The sequence below is a fragment of the Heteronotia binoei genome, chromosome 12 (assembly GCF_032191835.1).
Source record: "Heteronotia binoei isolate CCM8104 ecotype False Entrance Well chromosome 12, APGP_CSIRO_Hbin_v1, whole genome shotgun sequence".
Lineage (NCBI taxonomy): Eukaryota > Metazoa > Chordata > Lepidosauria > Squamata > Gekkonidae > Heteronotia > Heteronotia binoei.
In genome coordinates, this window is record NC_083234.1 from 5,341,353 (window position 1) to 5,362,873 (window position 21,521).

At 48.8% G+C, this 21,521-nt stretch overlaps 1 protein-coding gene across 1 annotated transcript in view; it reads right to left on the reverse strand.

Annotated features, from left to right (window-relative positions):
• Positions 1-19,721, reverse strand: part of LOC132580672 (5-hydroxytryptamine receptor 3A-like) — a 31,105-nt gene extending 11,384 nt beyond the window's left edge. Inside the window, exons 1-6 of the mRNA XM_060251650.1 lie at positions 19,652-19,721; positions 12,214-12,273; positions 7,765-7,931; positions 5,687-5,731; positions 4,830-4,939; positions 1,018-1,187 (exon numbers count right to left, since the gene is read on the reverse strand). Coding sequence (XP_060107633.1) covers positions 1,018-1,187; positions 4,830-4,939; positions 5,687-5,731; positions 7,765-7,931; positions 12,214-12,273; positions 19,652-19,721 — 622 coding nt within the window. The remainder of the gene's footprint in view (positions 1-1,017; positions 1,188-4,829; positions 4,940-5,686; positions 5,732-7,764; positions 7,932-12,213; positions 12,274-19,651) is intronic.
• Between the last annotated feature and the right edge of the window lie 1,800 nt (positions 19,722-21,521).

Below are 21,521 nucleotides of genomic sequence, written 5' to 3' on the forward strand. Positions count from 1 at the left end.
TGCGTCCTATCATCTGGAGCGCCTTACGGTGTGAAAAATAGGATTGTACCAAGTTATCCCTGTCAGCAAAAGTGGCCCCAACTGCCCCTTATGATTGGATTGTCTGCAGCATCTTATATACAAAACAGGCCTCAGATTCAGCAGGAACTCACAGGAGCCCAGCTCCTGAACCTTTCGGAGGGTTCCCCCTCCTCCTCCCCAACTACCTTGTCCATTGAATAGGAGGTGCAGCTGCATAACAATCCCTGGATTAGGAGAGCAGGCAGGCAGCCAGCCACCAGGGACTTTGCCATGCCCCCAGCAGCCCTCATTAACTCCTGGAGAAGCCCGCCCCACCCTTTCTCCACTTCTGATGTGATTTTGGGTGGTGGGTGGCTAGCTGACCTTTTGACTGTGGGGGAGGGGGTGGCCCAGGAGAGCCCCAGACGAGCAAGGCCTGCTTGGGCTGCCTGGATCTCTAGCCAGCCCAAGCAGGCCTCGCTCACCCGGGGCTCTCTTTGGGTTGCTTTTGGCTGGTGGGGGGGGGCGCCATATGCTAATGAGTTATGCTAATGGACACCACCATCTATTTTTGTACAAAATGACCCCTGATCCAAAGACAGGCTCTCACTGAAGACAGAACATGCATTTACTTTCAAAGCAAGTAGTCACTGATAAATCTATCCCATGAGCATTAAGGGAGTTCGGAAGCAATAAAGGGAATCCTTTCAACCAGTGCTCCCTCTAAGCTGTGGAGTCTCGTGAGCAAAAATTCTACTTCATAAGCTGCTGGCATTCAAGTGGTGAGCTCCTGCATCAATTAGAATGCTCTGGGGCCATTTTTCCTGAGCTAAGACAAAAATGTGTGAGCCGGAGGCTAAAAAAACTGTAAGTTAGCTCACACTCACTCTGCTTGGAGGGAACACCGCTTGCAACATGACATTCTCATTTTGATATCTGAGCTCACTTCTTCTCCCCACGATGGGCAACATGGAAGAACCTCCCACGCTGAAACCAACACAGTCCACCACCACCTACTATTGTGCAGCCAGCTGGTGAAGGTCAGAGAGCAGTTCTGTACGTCGAAGGGGAAGTTGTAGATGTCCAGGCTACAGGCCGTCACCACCTGGACCGGCTTGAGGTTCTGCACCTCTCCCGTGTGGAAAATGTAGACGTAGGGGATGTCAGGAGACTTGCCCACATCCACGCTGCCACACAAAGGAAAATGCTCAGACAGGAAAAGTTACTCTGCAGCAAGATTTTGGCTACGGGTCACTTCAATGCCACCCAGAGATGCTGGTGATGGAAAACCGTCGTTCTGGATTCCAAATCTCAAAATGAGAGAACTTTTTTGAAAGTTTGCAAAAGCTTCTCAGCACCTTGGAATGGAAATTCCAGCCTCTGGTTGCAACTATATCCGACCGATATCTGAATATCCAAATTCATGAACATCTGAACATTGGAATACTTGAAGAACCGACTTTTAGGGAAGATGTAGCATGGTATATTGATAAATGTTTTTATGTATTTTATTGTATTAATTATTAATGTATTTTAAGCTGATTTATTATTAGAGTTTTATGTTGTAAGCCGCCCTGAGCCCGCTTCGGTGGGGTAGGGCGGGATATAAATAGAATGAAATAGATAGATAGATAGATAGATAGATAGATAGATAGATAGATAGATAGATAGATAGATGATTGATAGATAGATAGATAGATAGATAGATAGATAGATAGATAGATGATAGATAGATAGATAGATAGATAGATAGATAGATAGATAGATGATAGATAGATAGATAGATAGATAGATAGATAGATAGATAGATGATAGATAGATAGATAGATAGATAGATAGATAGATAGATAGATAGATAGATAGATGATAGATAGATAGATGATAGATGATAGATAGATAGATGATAGAGAGAGAGAGATAGATAGATGATAGATAGATAGATAGATAGATAGATGATAGATAGATAGATAGATAGATAGATAGATAGATAGATAGAGAGAGAGAGAGAGAGAGAGAGATGATAGATAGATAGATGATAGATAGACAGACAGACAGACAGACAGACAGACAGACAGACAGACAGACAGACAGACAGACAGACAGACAGACAGACAGACAGACAGACAGATAGATAGATAGATAGATAGATAGATAGATAGATAGATAGATAGATAGATAGATAGATAGATAGATAGATAGATAGATAGATAGATAGATAGATAGATAGATAGATAGAGATGGGCGTGAACCAGCTCACAAACAAGTGATCATTTCCCCAGAAAGCACTTTTCCTAGGGGTGCCTTCTTTGGGGAGCTGTAACTCGAGCACCATAAACCCAATCCTCACCAAACTTGAAGGGCAGGTAGAGGAGGGTCAGTCGAAGATCCCCCGTGGGTTTGGTGCTTCTAGCTTGCACGGGATCCATTCTATAGAGTCACAAACTGCATGAAGCGAACTGGTTCATTTAGCCCTGAAAAGTTCATGATGGTTTGCGGTTCGTGATCTGGGCACGCCATGAGCCACAAACCAAACCACATTTTCCCAGTTTGTGCCCATTCCAAGTTGCAACAAAGCTGCTTATGGCCCTCAGCATTGTCCCTCCACATTTCACATTTTAATTCTTGACATTTCCGTACCAAAACTTCTTTTCTAAACTTCTGAAAAACAGGAACTGTAGGATCATTCCCCACATGCTCCTCTTTGAAATCCCACATGCCGAAGTTTCCCATTCCTGTAACTGCCTGCAGACTTAGAAATATTGACCAGCTTCTCACTAGGCTTGTTCTGGTCTTGAAGCCCTGTTCCTCCCCACCACCCCGGCACTTCTGTTGTGGGTCTGTGACTTGCCCTGCCTCTTTCCCATGACAAGCAAGATCCTCTGAAGAAAGGTTGAAACGCTTGGGACTCTAGCTTGGAGAAACGTCGACTGCGGGGTGACATGATAGAGGTTTACAAGATTATGCATGGGATGGAGAAAGCAGAGAAAGAAGTACTTTTCTCCCTTTCTCACAATACAAGAACTCGTGGGCATTCGATGAAATTGCTGAGCAGTCGGGTTAGAACGGATAAAAGGAAGTACTTCTTCACCCAAAGGGTGATTAACATGTGGAATTCACTGCCACAGGAGGTGGTGGCGGCCACAAGCATAGCCACCTTCAAGAGGGGTTTAGATAAAAATATGGAGCAGAGGTCCATCAGTGGCTATTAGCCACAGTGTGTGTGTATGTAGAAAATTTTTTTGCCACTGTGTGACACAGAGTGTTGGACTGGATGGGCCATTGGCCTGATCCAACATGGCTTCTCTTCTGTTCTTCTGTGACACAGAGTGTTGGACTGGATGGGCCATTGGCCTGATCCAACATGGCTTCTCTTCTGTTCTTCTGTGACACAGAGTGTTGGACTGGATGGGCCATTTGGCCTGATCCAACATGGCTTCTCTTATGTTCTTATGTTCTCTGAAAACCGGTTTCTGCTTGCTGCAGGAAAGAGGCGGGGCAAGTTGCAGCCCTGCGGCGGCTTGTACAAAATCGGGCAGAAGTGCCGGAGGGAATAGGGCACCGAGACCAAAACAAGCCTAGCGAGAAAGCAGTCATTATTTGCTGAACTGAAGCAAGTGTGCTTCTAGGATAGGACAGACATTCTCCCATCACTCTACTGCAACATAATGGTGTGGACAGTTCCTAAAACAGCTTCCCTCCTCCTCTACTATTTCTCACTCCTTGAACCTCATAGCAGATAGTTTCTTCCTTTCTCTTTCTTTTGAAGTGGTGGCTCTCTTCTGATGCACCCCAGATCGCCCGCCATGAGGCTGGGTGGCCTCAGAAAAGGAATTTGGAAAGGGTTCTTTCCTACCTCCAACAAGGACTTTCTCCTCATGGTAGCAATAGAAGGATGGTTGTAACAATAGCTCTCTCTCACACACACACCCCTCTCTTTTCTCTCTCTTCCAAGTACAGGCTGACGGTTCTGCAGCTGCCCCTGCATTGTTCCTCTCTCCTCGACAAAGAATTCCTCGGAATATTCGAATCCCACGCCCAAACCGCCAAGGGTAATTATGAGCGTTTATCGTTTTCTATGACTGGAACCGGCCCAATTGCTCAGCCTTCTCTCCATCTGCAATGTACAGTGCACGCAGAGGACGGTGCCAGCTTTGAGCCAACCATGGGAGCGTGGCCAAGAATACAAAGTGGAGAGAGACGAAGGCAAAGCGGGACGGGAGCAAACCCGTCAAGTCTTACTCCAGCCCAGGGGTGGCCAAACTTGCCTAACGTAAGAGCCACATAGAATAAACATCAAATGTTTGAGAGCCGCAAGACATGAATGTCAGATGGAGGGAGGGAGGGAGGGAGGGAGGGAGGGAGGGAGGGAGGAAGGAAGGAAGGAAGGAAGGAAGGAAGGAAGGAAGGAAGGAAGGAAGGAAGGAAGGAAGGAAGGAAGGAAGGAAGGAAGGAGGGAAGGAAGGAGGGAAGGAGGGAGGGAGGGAGGGAGGGAGGGAGGAAGGAAGGAAGGAAGGAAGGAAGGAAGGAAGGAAGGAAGGAAGGAAGGAAGGAAGGGAGGGAGGAGATATGGAAAGAAAGCAACTTTTAACTTTAAATGCCTTCTCCAAGCTGTCAGCTGGCTTTGCTTGGAGAAGTGATTTAAAGAGAGAAATGCCTTCTCCAGGCTGGCTGATGGGGGCTTGGAGAGCCACACAATATGTGTGAAAGAGGCCCATGTGGCTCCCGAGCCGTAGTTTGGCCACCCCTGCTCCAGCCTGTCAACAACCCTCCCAAAATGCTTGTGTGTGTGTGTGTAGGAGGGGTGTCCCAGGAAGCTTCGCTCCACTTACAATTCATTGATCAGGATATCAGGGACCCAAAGGGCCTGCGTGGGGATGGACATCTGGGTGAGGTTGTCGAAATCCTCCGGGTTCCACGTCAGAAACTCGTCGGTCCAACACTGCGAGGAGGAAAGGGGAAAGGAAGGTTTGGCCTCCGGGCAGGTTGAAAGACACCAGGTGGGGTGGGGTAGGGGGCATCTCACACCTGGGCAGGAGATGGTCACACATCTCACGTTGCCAATTGCTGGGTTATTGAATCCTTGCACGGCACCATACTCTGCATGGCAGTGACTGCAGCCCTGCACATATATAGAACCCAGACATTTTTCTAGATAGGGGGACCAAAGCAGAGGAATTACCTAATGTGAAGTACAGAACTTTAAACAAAGGCTCATAAGAGCTTGGAGCCTAAGCCTGGGAATGTGACTCTGTTAGAATCCTAGAATCCCAGAGTTGGAAAGGTCCATAGAGGCCATCTCCAGTCCAACCCCCTGCTCAATGCAGGATCAGCCTAGAGCAGCCCTGACAAGTATTCAGTCACTGCTTAAAAACTGCCTGTGTGGGGGAGCTCTCTACTTCCCTCAGCAGCTGATTCCACGGTCAAATAACTTTTAGTTTTTTCCCTAATATCCCACCCTTAATTTAAACCCGTTCGTGTGAGTCCAGCCAACAGGAACCGCTCCCTGCTCTCCTCTAAGTGACAGTTCTTCAAATCCTGTCATCTCTCATCCTCCTTTTCTCCAGTCCTTCAGCCTTTCCTCCTAGGGCTTGGTCTCCAGGCCTCTGGTCATCCTCGTCTAGTTGCCTCTAGCCCCAGTGCCAGGGAGGGTCAACTCCTCTGCTGAGGGGCAATCACACCTCCTTACCTGTCTGTACCAGATGTACGTTGTCAGAACTTGGTTCTTTTCATCCTGTTCAAAGCAGAGAAGAGGTTAGCAATGCAGAAGGCCATCTACCCTGCTTGCTCACCTGGTTAGAAGGGGGGGGGGGGAATGGCTCAGTGGTAGAGCATCTGCTCGGCATACAGAAGGTCCCAGGTTCAATACCCAGCATCTCCAGTTGAAACTATCAGGCAGTAGGTGATGTGAAAGATCTCTGCCTGGAACCCTGGAGAGCTATTGCCAGTTTGAGAATATAATACCAATCTTGATGGGCCAAGGGTCTGATTTGGGATGATGCAGCGCCATTTAGGAAGGGGCCATGGAAGGGAGAGCATCTGATTAATTTGCAGAAGGTCTCAGGTTCAATCCCCGGCATCTACAGTCAAGGACTGTGCAATAGGTGATGTGAAAGACCTCAGCATGAGACCTGGAAGAGCCCCTGCTCATCTGAGTAGACAATTCTGACGATGAACAAATGGTATGAGGTAACTTCCTGTGGGTGTCTGTGCGTCCAAAGCCAAGGCTCCATTCTGGGCATCTCCTGGATCAGCAAGACTAGGAAAGCTCTTTCACCGCCCAACACCTTGGAGAGCTGCCCCCAACAAGAGTGGACAACATTGGGTTAGATGAACAAGGGACTGGATAACCCTTGAGGAGACCTGTCTTCAAAATTACACAGCTTCCAAGTCTCCTATTGGGTTTGCTCACTGGGGAAGCAGCTACTAAGCCCAGTTTTCCAGAGAGGGTGTCTCTAAAATGAACGTTTCCAAACACCTCTGTGTTACATTCACACATTTGATTTTAAGAATACACATAGAATCATAGAGTTGGAAGGGACCTCCAGGATCATCTAGTCCAACCCCCTAAGATACTAGGTGGACATCTAAAAAAATGATAATGTGTCCTCCAAGTCATACTCAGAACTGGTCAATGGTGGCACCTTAAATGAAAAAAAGTCAGTGAGGACTTGGGAGGAAGCAGACTTCAGCCAAAAATCAGAGGGAAGGGAAATTGACAGTAAACCAGCTAGATTCAAGTTCAGTAATACCTTAAAGATAAACTAGATTTTAGGGGTATAAGCTTTTGAGAGTCATCAGATATCTGGAGTTCTGGTCCCACTGGTGGACCTCCTGATAGCACCTGGGTTTTGGACACTGTATAATGAAGAGTGTTGGACTGAATGGGCCATTGGCCTGATCCAAAATGGCTTCTCTTATGTTCTTATGTGTGGGGTAGTAATGCTCTGGATTTTTGGTGCTTGGGGGGTAACAGTGGGGGGGGGAAAGCTTCTGGAGTTCTGGCTCTGCTGATGGACTTCCTGATGGCCCCTGAGTTTTGGCCACCATGTGTTGGACTGGATGGGCCACTGGTCTGATCCAATATGGCTTCTCTTATGTCTGGGGCAGTGATGCTCTGTATTCTTGGTGTTTGGGGAGCACAGTGGGAGGGCTTCTAGTGTCCTGGCACCACTGGTGGACCACCTGATGGTGCTTGGGGGGTTTTTTTGCCACCGTGTGGCAGCATGTTAGACTGGTTGGGCCACTGGCCTCATCCAGCATGGCTTCTCTTCTGTTCTTATGTCTGGGGTAATAATGCTCTGTCTTCTTGGTGCTTGGGGGGCAACAGTGGGAGGGCTTCCAGTGCTCTGGCCTCACTGGTGGACCTCCTGATGACACCTGGGTTTTGGCCACAGTGTCATAGAATATTGGACTGGCTGGGCCATTGGTCTGATCCAGCATGGCTTCTCTTACGTTCTTATTAGTTTTGAAAACTCATACCCCAGAAATCTTGTTGGTTTCCAAGGGGACCCAGAACTCAAACCTAGCTCTTGTACCACAGACCAACATGGCTAGCCCCTGAAACAGTAAACCAAATCCTAGTCCTGATGATGCTCACATTGGCAACACATTTCTTTAAGGCCTCAAGCTAGCTCCAACTTCTCTGGTGACTGAGAGTATTTCCCCAGTCTTAAAGGTCCGGGTCGCTGGTCTCATTCCCACTCAAACAGAGCAATGGGAGGGCTGGACCCACATGGCCTGGGGCAGGGTGGTCAAGGAACATACCACACTGAGGATGGCGTAGACCATGATGTCGATGGCCACATTGGTGGTGCTCCTCCAGTCCTTCACAGGCCGGACACCTTTCTTGTAGTTGGTCAACAGGTGATCGTACAGCTGGTGGAAGGTGGCGTTGCTGGAGCTTGCTGTTCTTTTGGTGACATTCTGAGAAGCTGAAAAACAACATGGGTCACATGGTTGGGCATCTCTCCTTGGCATTAACTCTCCTTCTGGAGAACTCAAGATTTCCCCCAAAAAAATTGATCCGGGGGGGGTGGTGGTTAAAATGATATTGTAGTATACAGGGCTTTTTTTTAAAAAAAAGCCCCACAGGAACTCATTTGCCAGTTTGATGTAGTGGTTGAGTGTGTGGACTCTTATCTGGGAGAACCGGGTTTGATTCCCCACTCCTCCACTTGCACCTGCTAGTTGGGTCAGCCATAGCTCCGGCAGAGGTTGTCCTTGAAAGGGCAGCTGCTGTGAGAGCCCTCTCCAGCCCCACCCACCCACACGGTGTCTGTTGTGGGGGAGGAAGCTAAAGGAGATTGTGAGCCACTCTGAGACTCTTCGGAGTGGAGGGCGGGATATAAATCCAATATCTTCATCTACCTCACAGGGTGTCTGTTGTGGGGGAGGAAGGTAAAGGAGATTGTGAGCCGCTCTGAGACTCTTTGGAGTGGAGAGCGGGATATAAATCCAATATCTTCTTCTTCTTCTTCTTGCATGTTAGGCCACACCCCCTGACACCAAGCCAGTCCAAACTGCACTCCTGTGCGTTCCTGCTCAAAAAAAGCTCTTGTGGTATAAAAGTTCAAGTTGATTGCAAGGGTGGTGTTTTTTTTTTTTTTTGCTCTGTAAACACAGATGTCTTGAGGCCCCAAAACTGCCGAGAGCTCATAAAATCTGCCAAATCTGAGAATGAGAATATGTGACAATGAAAGTTTCCCTAGGCTTGCCATTTCCAGGTAGATAAATTCCTGGAGATTTTGGGGAGGGAGCCAGAGAAGGGTGGAATTTGGGGAGGAGAGGGAACCCAGGGGGGTATAACTCTATAGAGTCCACCACCACCCCAAGTAGTCATTTTCTCCTGGGGAAGTGATCTCTGTCATCTGGAGATCAGAGGTGACTACAGGAGATCTCCAGGCCCCACCAGGAGGATGGCAACCCTAATATTGCCCCATCCTCCTCTGCATGCTAGGGAGAGCTTCACCTGCTAGTTTCCTGCACATTCAGCTACTGCTCAGGAAAGTCATCGCTCTCATCTCGTCCTCTTTGGGGCAGCTTTTCTGAGCACCACCCACCTCATGCTAATGACAGCCAATGTGAATCTCTGACAGTTCTCTAGTTATGGAAGGGGCCATTGCTCACTGTGTCACTGCCTGTGCCTCTCCAGTTTTTGGAAATGTATGAAATGTAGTGGCAGCGACAGACATAACCAGCTTTGATTGGATCGACATCTGGAGCAGAGGTCCATCAGTGACTATTAGCCACAGCGTATTGATGGAACTCTCTGTCTGGGGCAGTGATATTCTGTATTCCTGGTACTAGGGGGGCACAGTGGGGGGGCTTCTAGTGTCCTGGCCCCACTGGTGGACCTCCTGATGGCACCTGGGTTTTTGGTCACTGTGTGAAACAGAGTGTTGGACTGGATGGGTCATTGGTCTGATCCAACATGGCTTCTCTTATGTTCTCATGTGACACAGAGTGTTGGACTGGATGGGCCATTGGCCTGATCCAACATGGCTCCTCTTATGTTCTTATGTGACACAGAGTGTTGGACTGGATGGGCCACTGGCCTGATCCAACATGGCTTCTCTTATGTTCTTATGTGACACAGAGTGTTGGACTGGATGGGCCATTGGCCTGATCCAACATGGCTTCTCTTAGGTTCTTATGTAACACAGAGTGTTGGACTGGATGGGCCACTGGCCTGATCCAACATGGCTTCTCTTATGTTCTTATGTGACACAGAGTGTTGGACTAGATGGGCCATTGGCCTGATCCAACAGGGCTTCTCTTAGGTTCTTATGCAACACAGAGTGTTGGACTGGATGGGCCACTGGCCTGATCCAACATGGCTTCGCTTATGTTCTTATGTAACACAGAGTGTTGGACTGGATGGGCCATTGGCCTGATCCAACATGGCTTCTCTTATCTTCTTATGTGACACAGAGTGTTGGACTGGAGAGGCCATTGGCCTGATCCAACATGGCTCCTCTTATGTTCTTATGTAACACAGAGTGTTGGACTGGATGGGCCACTGGCCAGATCCAACATGGCTTCTCTTATCTTCTTATGTGACACAGAGTGTTGGACTGGATGGGCCATTGGCCTGATCCAACATGGCTCCTCTTATGTGACACAGAGTGTTGGACTGGAGGGGTCATTGGCCTGATCCAACACGGCTTCTCTTATCTTCTTATGTAACACAGAGTGTTGGACTGGAGGGGCCATTGGCCTGATCTAACATAGCTTCTCTTATCTTCTTATGTGACACAGAGTGTTGGACTGGAGGGGCCATTGGCCTCAGTCAGTCAGTCACATTTTATTTGTATCCCGCCCTCCCCGCCGAAGCGGCTCAGCCTGATCCAACATGGCTTCTCTTATGTTCTTATGTGACACAGAGTGTTGGAATGGATGGGCCATTGGCCTGATCCAGCGTGGCTTCTCTTATGTTCTTATGTGACACAGATCGTTGGACTGGATGGGCCATTGGCCTGATCCAACATGGCTTCTCTTATGTTCTTATGTAACACAGAGTGTTGGACTGGATGGGCCATTGGCCTGATCCAACATGGCTTCTCTTAGGTTCTTATGTACCCTCACCAGAACTATCCAAGGCCACCATATTCCCATACACCCCCATATGAGTGTCTTTTTTGAGACCAGTTGTGCCTCAACTCTTGGTAGGGTTGCCAATCCCCTGGTGGAGGCAGACGGTCCCCCAGTATTGATCCATGAGTATCTGGGGCTCTGTTTTTTGAGGTAGAGATACCAAATTCTCAGCATAGCATCCAGTGACTCTCCTCAAAACAACCCCCAAGTTTCAAAAAGATTGGACCAAGGGTCTCAAAAGAAGGTGCCCATATCCTTTATTATTTCCAAATGGTGGAAAAGCATTTAAAGGCATGTGGTCCCTTTAAATATGATGGCATGCAGACACAATCTACTGAATGCACGGAGGGGAGGGAGATGTTTTAACTTAGAACTAAACCTCCAAAAGAGGGGCCACCACATGAGTGGCTCTAGGGAAGGAATTTCCAAGTTGAGATGGCATGAGAATGAAAATCCTGCGTCTGGTTACCACCGCCTGACTTTTGGCAGTTCTTGAGAGCCCACAGAACTAGGGCTTAGTACAAGATCTCAGTAGATGGGAAGGGTTATACGAGGGCCCTGAGACAACCCAGCCCTGGACCACATGAACACACTATTTTCAAAAGGACATGGGCCGTTCTTTAGCACAGGCAAAGTACATTTTCTGGAGCCCAGCCAGAAATTCTGGTGCTGAACACACTTCAGTTTCTGAGCAGCTTTCAAGGGCAGCCCCACCTAGAGTACTCTGCAGTAATCTATCCAGGATGTGACCACAACATTTATAGCTGTGGGCAGATCCTGCCTTTCAAGGATATTTGTATGAATAAATCAATATCACTAAATATACACTGAGAATTTAGCATCTGTGTTGAATCTTTCTGAACAACATAGGGCAGAACCTTTCCTCGAACACAAGATGAGCCAGTCTGGCGTAGTGGTTAAGTGCATGGACTCTTATCTGGAAGAACAGGGTTTGATTCCCCACTCCTTCACTTGCACCTGCTGGAATGGCCTTGGGTCAGCCATAGCTCTCTTATCAGGAAGAACAGGGTTTGATTCCCCACTCCTTCACTTGCACCTGCTGGAATGGCCTTGGGTCAGGCGTAGCTATCTCAGAGTTGTCCTTGAAAGGGCAGCTTCTGAGAGAGCTCTCTCAGTCCCACCTACCTGTGTTTGTTGTGTGCGGGGGTGGGGGGAGAGATAGAGGAGATTGTGACTGCTCTGAGACTCTGAGATTCAGAGTATAGGGCGGGATATATATTCAATATCTTCTTCTTCAAGATTCCCTGCTTCAGTGGGTCCCACCAGAATGGCGTCACCGTTGTAATCCAAGAGCTTTTTTGCTGGCCTCTTGAACGCTGCATCTCCCACCCCCCAAGCTCCGACCACCTTTAATGGCCTTCGCCTTCAAGAGCAACCTTTTCTCGCAAGGCAACTCAGGAGAAAAAAGAGAGAGAGAACAGAGCCCAGTCAAAACAACCAATCCACCGCCTGCAATTTGGCTCCCCGAACATGACTTCCTTACAGTAGGGCCCAATTCACACTTCCCAACACGGCAGCTAATTGGAATAGATCTGCCGGTACTTGGGGGGAGGCAGGCTTGGAGGTGGCTTTTCAAGCAACCCCTCTGCCTTTTCATACCAGCCATAATTCCTTTCAGCTCGCAGGGCTCACGAGCCGTCAGCAGCTGGAGGAAGAACGCTGGGAAAGAAGAGGAGAAAGAGAGGAAAACAAATTAGGGGAGTCGGTGACGAGCAGGCCAGCCAAGCGCTCTCCCTTTGTCTCTTCCAAATGAACCTTAAAGAGCCAACTGGCATCTGGTGAGATCTACAGCTGGCCAGGAGTGGCTGGCTTATGGGCTCTTTGCCTCTCCGAGCGCGTTGCTCTCTCTGGTGACACTGAGTTGCCAGCCTCCAGGTGGGGTCTTGCAATCTCCCAGAATAACAACTGATCTCCAGGGGACAGAAGTCCATCCCCCTGGAGAAAATGGCAACTTTGGAGGGAGGGCTCCGTGTTCCAGTTTCCAGCTGGCGGCTGCAGATCTTCCGGTATTACAGCTTATTTTTAGGTTACAGAAATCAGCTCCCCTGGGGAAAATATACAGAATCAAGCAGCAACCAGTGTACAAGTTTTAAAAAGGTAAAGGTCGTCCCCTGTGCAAGCAACAGACGTTTCTGACTTTGCGTTGATGTTGCTTTCACAACGTTTTCACAGCAGACTTTTTACAGGGTGGTTTGCCATTGCCTTCCCCAGTCTTTTACACTCCCCCCCCCCCCAGCAAGCTGAGGACTCCTTTGACCAACCTCAGAAGGATGAAGGCTGAGTCAACCTCAAGCTGGCTACCTGAAAACCCAGCTTCCGCCAGGGATCGAACTCAGGTCGTGAGCAGAGAGTTCAGACCCATAGTACTGCAGTACTGCTGCTTTATCACTCTGCGCCACGGGGCTCTAAGGTAAAGGTAGTCCCTGTGCAAGCACCAGTCATTTCCGACTCTGGGGTGACGTTGCTTTCACAATGTTTTCACGGCAGACTTTTTACAGGGTAGTTTGCCATTGCCCTTCTCCAGTCCTCTACACTTTCCCCCCAACAAGCTGGCACTCATTTTACCGACCTCAGAAGGATGGAAGGCTGAGTCAACCTCGAGCTGGCTACCTGAAAACTCAGCTTCCGCCAGGGATCGAACTCAGGTCGTGAGCAGAGCTTAGGACTGCAGTACTGCAGCTTTAACACTTTTGCACCACAGGGTTCTTTTCTGAGTGAAGAGTAGGGTACAAATTCCTCCTCCTCCTTCTTCTTTCCCCCAAGAAGAGACTCTTGCACTGTTGCACTGCCCCTCCCCTGTGGCCAAGAGGAGGTCTGGTTGCCTGTCAAGAGAACCAGTGTTTGTGGTTCTTAATGAATTTGTCATCATTAACCACCACACAAGAAGTGATATCGTGCATTTATTATGTCACTATTCCATGCCCTTAAACACATTGCAGCTTGCATCTCGGGATGGAGGCACAGGGATTGCTGCCTGTGAAAGACAATTCTTCCACCCACCCACCCACCAATGCCCCTGAAATGCTGTTATTGTGGAGGAGGGAAGAACAGGGTATAAAGGGGTCGGGGCGGGGATTGAGGGCTGCCCTAGGAGAAGAAAGGAATTGTGTTCCATAGGCAAAAAAAAAAAAACCCTTATGCCTTGGGTAGATATCACAGGGTTGTGATATCTCTACTGGTAGCATTTGGGGAGGGGGCGTGTCTAAGGTTGTCAGCTGTGGGTTGGGCAACACCTGGATATCTGGAAGAAGAAGATATTGCCCTCCACTCTGAAGAGTCTCAGAGCGGCTCACAATCTCCTTTCCCTTCCTCCCCCACAACAGACACCCTGTGTGGCAGGTGGGGCTGAGAGAGCTCTCCCAGGAACTGCCCTTTCAAGGACAGAGTCTCAGAGCGGCTCACAATCTCCTTTCCCTTCCTCCCCCACAACAGACACCCTGTGAGGTGGGTGGGGCTGGAGAGGGCTCTCACAGCAGCTGCCCTTTCAAGGACAACCTCTGCCAGAGCTCTGCCTGACCCAAGACCATGCTAGCAGGTGCAAGTGGAGGAGTGGGGAATCAAACCCGGTTCTCCCAGAGAAGAGTCTGCACACTTCAACCACTACACCAAACTGGCTCTCCTCCACATGCAGCTGCTGGGTGACCTTGGGCCATTCAAATTTCTCTCAGTGCTGTTCTCTCAAGAGCAGTTTCTGTCAGGGCTCTCTCAGGAGGGTGGAGACTGCGGAGGGCGGGGTTTGGGGAGGGGAGGGGCCTCAGCGGGCTCTATGCCACAGAGTCCCAGCTTCCAAAGCAGCTGTTTCTCCCAGGGAACTGATCTCGGTCACCTGGTTGGCCACTGAGTGAGACAGGATGCTAGACTAGATGGACTGCTGGTCTGATCCAGCAGGTCTCCTCTGATGTTCTAAGTGCTGGCATGAACAAGCAGTGGAGAAGTATTGGGTAGTGGTTACAGTTCCAACACACCTCCTGCGGTGCTGGGGTGTTTGGTTAGCGAAGGAGGCCTCTCTCTGACTGCACAGCTATTGCAGTCTCTTCTGAAGCATGCTGGATTCTTGCACGTTTGCAGGCCTGGTCTGAGCCTCAGGGAAGTAGAGGAAGAAAGGAAGAGATTGGATTTATACCCAGCTCTTCACTCAGAGCGGCTTACGATCTCTTCTTTCCTCTCCACACAACAGGCACCCTGTGAGGTAGGTGGGGCTGAGAGAACTCTGACAGAAACTGCTCTTGAGAGAACAGTTCTGAGAGAACTTTGAATGGCCCAAGGTCACCCAGCAGCTGCATGTGGAGGAGCGGGGAATCAAACCCAGTTCTCTCAGATTAGAGTCTGTGCGCTGAACCACTACACCAGACTGGCTGTCACCAAACTGGAGGGGGAAGGTTTGCGGCTCAGCGATGGAGACCAGACTTTGCATGACAAAAGTCATGGAAACATCCTTATCTCATGCCCCCAGCCTGCTTTTCAACAAGGACTTGCAGGATACTACCTATCTGTTGGACCACCCATTGCTGAGTCACTAGAAATCCTGTCCTCTCCCCCACACATCTTTGCATTTCTCTTCCAGGATGGTCATTTTAGATGGTCGTCCTCTGTGGGGATGAGACCCCTGGAACGTCCTCCAACTGAAAGATGATTTCCCACCTGCCTTGAGATGTCAACGGATTCCGAATCCACCTGTCCACATTCCCCAGCGACTCAAAATTCCATTCGCACCACTTAGCGGACCAAATCACTCCTAATGAACAGATGATGATTAGCTTGCCCGGTGTGTTGTGCTACCAGGAACAGGAAGTAGGAACATCAACACATTCATCTGTTCTCGACACTGTTGGCGTAATCCAAGAATTACAGCCCCCGCTGCCACTCTCTTCCTCCAAGCCCTTGGCACAAGCAGGCATTCCAGGCGAGTGCGGCTCAGGCAACAAGCTCCCAGCCTGGATTTAAAAACTGGGGCTTCTTTTCTAAAAATTTGCTTTCTTACTACAAAGAATTTTGACTATTCCAAGTCTGTGATCACTTTATTTTCCTACTTAGTGTGACCAAGGCACGGTGTGGAAATGCTGCCCCTCTCAAGTGCAGCTTTCTTTCTTTCTTTCTTTCTTTCTTTCTTTCTTTCTTCTTTCTTTCTTTCTTTCTTTCTTTCTTTCTTTCTTTCTTTCTTTCTTTCTTTCTTTCTTTCTTTCTTTCTTTCTTCTTTCCAGTTTGGTGTAGTGGTTAAGTGTGCAGACTCTTATCTGGGAGAACCAGGTTTGATTCCCCACTCCTCCACTTGCACCTGCTGGAACAGCCTTGGGTCAGCCATAGCTCTCGCAGAGGTTGTCCTTGAAAGGGCAGCTGCTGTGAGAGCCCTCTCAGCCCCATCCACCTCACAGGGTGTCTTGTGGCGGAAGAAGGGAAAGGAGATTGTGAGCCGCTCTGAAACTCTTTGGAGTGGAGGGCGGGATATAAATCCAATATCTTCTTTCTTTCTTTCTTTCTTTCTTTCTTTCTTTCTTTCTTTCTTTCTTTCTTTCTTTCTTTCTTTCTTTCTTTCTTTCTTTCTTTCTTTCTTTCTTTCTTTCTTTCTCTCTCTCTCTCTCTTTCTTTCTTTCTCTCTTTCTTTCTTTCTTTCTCTTTCTTTCTTTCTTTCTTTCTTTCTTTCTTTCTTTCTTTCTTTCTTTCTTTCTTTCTTTCTTTCTTTCGCTTATATCCTGCCCTCCCATCAAAACAGGCTCAGGATGCCTTACATTCACAGAGTCATAAAAACCAGCATTGATATAAACTATAGACATAAAAATATAAAAATACATAATGAATAAAACCATAAAACAATATCAGGTGCTACTACGATCTTAAAATAGAATATATTACTGTGCTGGCAATGGTGGCTAGCTGCCAATTCCATCCACCTTGAGTGTTAATATATATTTGGCTGTTACTACCGGATGTCCTATCGAGAGAAAGGTCCTAAGGTCATGATTGTGCATTTGAGGTGGGCCAGATAGCGTCTGTTGTTATGGGCCAGGTGGTTCAGTATTTGTTGCTGTCTGTTGGCATAGATCTTAATTAATAAATGCCTGGTAAAAGAGCACTGTTTTGCAGGCCCTGCAAGTAGTAGAGTTGGAACATGGGTTTCCAACCTCCAGGTAGGGCCTGGAAATCTCACACTATTGATCTCGGGGTGACAGTTCACTGGGAGAAAATGGCCATTTTGGAAGGTGGACTCTATGGTATTGTACCCCATTAAAATCCTTCCTTTCCCCAAACCTCCATTTCCTCAGGCTCCACTCCCCCCAAATCTCCAGGTATTTCCCAACCCAGAGTTGGCAACCCCTGGAATTGGAAGTACCTGGAGATTTGAGGGTGGAGCCTGGGAGAGTGGGGTTTAAGGGGGAAGAGACTTTGGTAGGTTCTTATGCCACGCAGTCCACCTTCCAAAGCAGCCATTTTCTTGAGGCGACGTGGAATAAATGTTTTAGATAACTAAATAAGTATGTATGTAGTCTGGAGATCAGTTGTAATTCCAGGAGATCTCCAGCTCCCACCTAGAGGTTGGCAACTTTAGTTAGCATTATGCAGCCCAGTTTTCCAGCCTGTCAAGATCATCCTGTATCCTGTTTCTATCTTCTACTGTATTGCAACCCCTCCCAAATTAGCATCATCTGCAAATTTAATAAGCATTCCCTCGATCCTTCATCCAAATCATGTATAAAGATGCTGAACAAAACAGGTCCCAGGACAGAACCTTGAGGCACTCCACTTGTCACTCCTCTCCAAGAGGATGAGGAACCATTCACAAGCACTCCTGGGGTTGCGATCCATTCACCAGTCACAGCTACTAACATTAAAACCACATTTTACCAAAGAAGAAGTTACTAACTTATATTGGGTTTTAAGACCTGGCTGCCTCTGATTTTGTGGAAAGAATAATTCCTCGTTCTTCCACGGAACTCTGTCGGTGACTGTCTTAACGTGCCTCATTGAAGAGCACATGCAATGCTTCGTTGCAGAAGGCAACTGTGTCGGTCTGCAGCTGAACAGACAGGCTCCAGTACGGGAGCACCTCTGAGACCAACAATTTTCAGGGCAGAAGTGTTCGAGAGTTAACGCAGTCCCTCCTTCAGATAGCAGAACGGACCAAGGAAGCTCGGGCTCTCGAAAGCTCACGCCCCAAGAAATCTTAGTAGTTTCTAAGGTGCTCCTGGAGCCAACTCTTAACATTAAATGCTAACCATAAATGCTTCTGTGTTTGCTGGTCTTTTAAATTAAAGAACTGGGTTCCCGCCTGCAGATTTTCTGTAGTCGTTTAAGCAGCCCTACTTGGTCAGACCAGGGTTGCATCTAGACAGCACCTCGTCTCCAGCTGCAGCCAGCCAACTGCACTGGGAAAATGCGCAAGCACGCGAAGAAAGCAAGAGCCTCGCTTGGCTGTTTCTTCCCTGCATGCATCCGATACTCACAGGTACACTGTGCCCAGACCCGGAGGTTCTTTGTAGCTACTAGCCATGGGAAGCCCTTTCCGAAATGAATGAGTCTGGACCTGACTTAAAGCCCTCCGAGCCAGTGGCCACCAGCACAGCATGTGGTAGCAAATTCTAGGGTCATCTTGTACAAGGGGGTGGCTGGGCTTTCATCTCAACTCTTCCAGCCCTCCTGAGTGGTGGCAGGAAATGCAACTCAGGTGCGGCTGATTTATGGAGACTCTGTAGGGTTTTCAAGGCAAGAGACAAGCAGAGGAGGTCTGCCGTCGCTTGCCTTTGCACAGCAGCCCTGATATCTCTTGGTGGTCTTCCATCCAAGTACTAAAGATGGCTGATCCCGCTAGCTTCTGAGATCTAATGAGACTGGGCTGTCCTGGGCTAGCCTGAGAGGGCTCCATTTATCCCACCATGAAGGTGCCTCATACCGAATGAAACCCTCAGTACATGAAGAAGAAGAAAATGATGATGATATTGGATTTATATCCCTGTACTCTGAATCTCAGAGCAGCTCACAATCTCCTTTACCTTCCCTTCCCCCAACAGACACCCTGTGAGGTGGGTGGGGTTGAGAGACCTCTCCAGAAGCTGCCCTTTCAAGAACAACCTCTATGAGAGCTATGGCTGACCCAAGGCCATTCCAGCAAGTCCAAGTGGAGGAGTGGGGAATCAAACCCGGTTCTCCCAGATAAGAATCCTTGCGCCTAAGAAGAAGAAGATATTAGATTTATATCCTGCCCTGTACTCTGAATCTCAGAGCAGCTCACAATCTCCTTTACCTTCCTTTCCCCCAACAGACACCCTTGAGGAGGGTGGGGCTGAGAGATCTCTCCCAGAAGCTGCCCTTCAAGAACAACCTCTATGAGAGCTATGGCTGACCCAAGGCCATTCCAGCAGGTGCAAGTGGAGGAGTGGGGAATCAAACCTGGTTCTCCCAGATAAGAGTCTGCACACTTAACCACTACACCAAACTGGTCAGTATTGTCTACTCAAACTGGCAACCGCTATCCAAGGTCTCAGGTGGAAGTCTTTCCTATCACCTCCTACGTGATCCTTTAACTGAAGATTCTGGGGATTGAACCTGGGACTTTCTAAGTGCAAAGCAGATGCTCTAGTGAGCAGCTACAGCCCCAGTTAATAGATGGATGCACACACAAAGCTGCCTTATCCTGGATCAGATGGTTGGTCCATCAAGGGTCTGTACTGTCTATTCAGGACTAGCAGTGACTTTCTAGGGTCTCAGGCAGAGGTCTTTCCCATCACCTACTACCTGATCCTTAAACTGGAGGTGCTGGGGATTGAACCTGGGACCTTCTGCATGCCGAGCAGATGAGCTTTCACTGAGCCTCAGCTCCTCCCTGGTGGCCACCACAACGACTACCTATCGATCCTCTTTCCTAAGCAACACACGATGTACAAAACAGGGCCAAAAGCAGCAGCCATCTCTGGCATCCTGCTGACCCAAACAGAACTTGATCCACCTCTCTCCACCGAACCCGCAGGAGATCTTCTCGCAAGGTCTTGACCCAGACATGCACAACAAACGCACTTGGGTGAAATGTCCATCCAGGTTGCCTTACCTTTGCTCAGCAGCACAAAGGCGGTGAACGGGAGCCCGAGAAGAAAGAGCAGCAGCCCGGAGGGAGCCATGGGTACCTTTGGAAGGGGGCCCAGGAGTGGTCACAGCCGCTGGATGCTAAGAAGGAAGTGGTGCGCTTCTCCCTGGCACCCTTTCCCCCTTCCCTGTTCTTGCCTCTGTGGAGAAATTAAATGCAATTAAGGAGCCAGAGGGCACTTCACTCCTTCCCTCGCTCGCTTCCCCTGAACTGTCGGGTTTTTTAAAAAATGCATAATTAATGTTGCAATCAGCCTCCCTCCCTCCTTCTCTCTCTCTCTCTCTCTCTCTGCTGCCTCAAGTTTCAGGCAGAGAGGATTCCAAGATTTCACCCACCCACCCAAGCTGATGTCATGCAAAATGCTCAGGGACCGCTGCTCCTCATCCAATAGGGAAGGCCACGGCTGAGCCGTCTGTGTGAGTTTGGCGCAGGGAGACAACGAGGAGCCAGCCGAGACCTCCTGGAACGCGGCCCTGACATGTTGAGAACATTTTTGCGATAATTTTTGCATTAACGTATCAAGTGTTGTGATCGGATGTGGCCATGATCAGACAGGGTTGGCTTCATCCCTCTCGGGGCTGAAACACCAGGAGCCGAGGGATGAGGAATGGGTCCAACAAGAGAGGCACACTCCAAGATGGCTGCTGCTCAGAATTCACAACGGGCGCCCTCGGCCCAGTGCCTGCAGTCCCCCTGTCTCCCGCCAACAGCTTTCCTGTTTCCAAGCGTCTGCAAAAAAAGTTGCAAGTCCAGGAGGGGTTTTTGTCCAGCAAGGCTTCTGACTGGCTGCACAGATTCTTTTTTGAATATTGCTTGGGCAGCTGCTGCCACATCAGCATCATCACTGTGCGACTGAAAGTAAGCTGAGGCAGCCATTTTTCTGGCTGGCTCTGCCTACTGCGGCAGCCATTTTGTGGCTGCCATTTTGTGACTGCACACACCATCCTGTGTCAGAATTCCAAAGGGCTGTCATCTAAAGGATGGGGTGGAATTGTTTTCTGTGGCCCCAGAAGGTAGGACATAAGAACATAAGAGAAGCCATGTTGGATCAGGCCAATGGCCCATCCAGTCCAACACTCTGTGTCACAGAAGAATATAAGAGAAGCCATGTTGGATCAGGCCAATAGCCCATCCAGTCCAACACTCTGTGTCACATAAGAACATCAGAGAAGCCATGTTGGATCAGGCCAATGGCCCATCCAGTCCAACACTCTGTATCACACAGTGGCCAAAAATTTATAGCACCCGAACCAACGTGTTGAAATTGAATCCAAAGAGTTTCCGGCTCAACATTAGGAAGAACTTCCTGACCGTTAGAGCGGTTCCTCAGTGGAACAGGCTTCCTCAGGAGGTGGTGGGCTCTCCTTCCCTGGAAGTTTTTAAACAGAGGCTAGATGGCCATCCGACGGCAATGAAGATTCTGTGAATTTAGGGGGAGGTGTTTGTGAGTTCCCTGCCTTGTGCAGGGGGTTGGACTAGACGACCCTGGAGGTCCCTTCCAACTCTCTGATTCTAGGATTAGGAAGAACTTCCTGTCCATTAGAGTGATTCCTCAGTGGAACAGGCTTCCTCGGGAGGTGGTAGGCTCTCCTTCCTTGGAGGTTTTTAAAGAGAGGCTAGATGGCCATCCGACTGCAATGAAGATTCTGTGGATTTAGGAGAAGGTATTTGTGGGTTTCCTGCATTGTGCAGGGGGGTTGGACTAGATGACCCTGGAGGTCCCTTCCAACTCTATGATTCTGATTCCAAGGGTGCCTCCAGGCTCAAAAAAGCTGATTTACAGGCTCTTGGTTGCACAGCCTGTTACCCACACCCACCAATAAGTGGGCTTTGC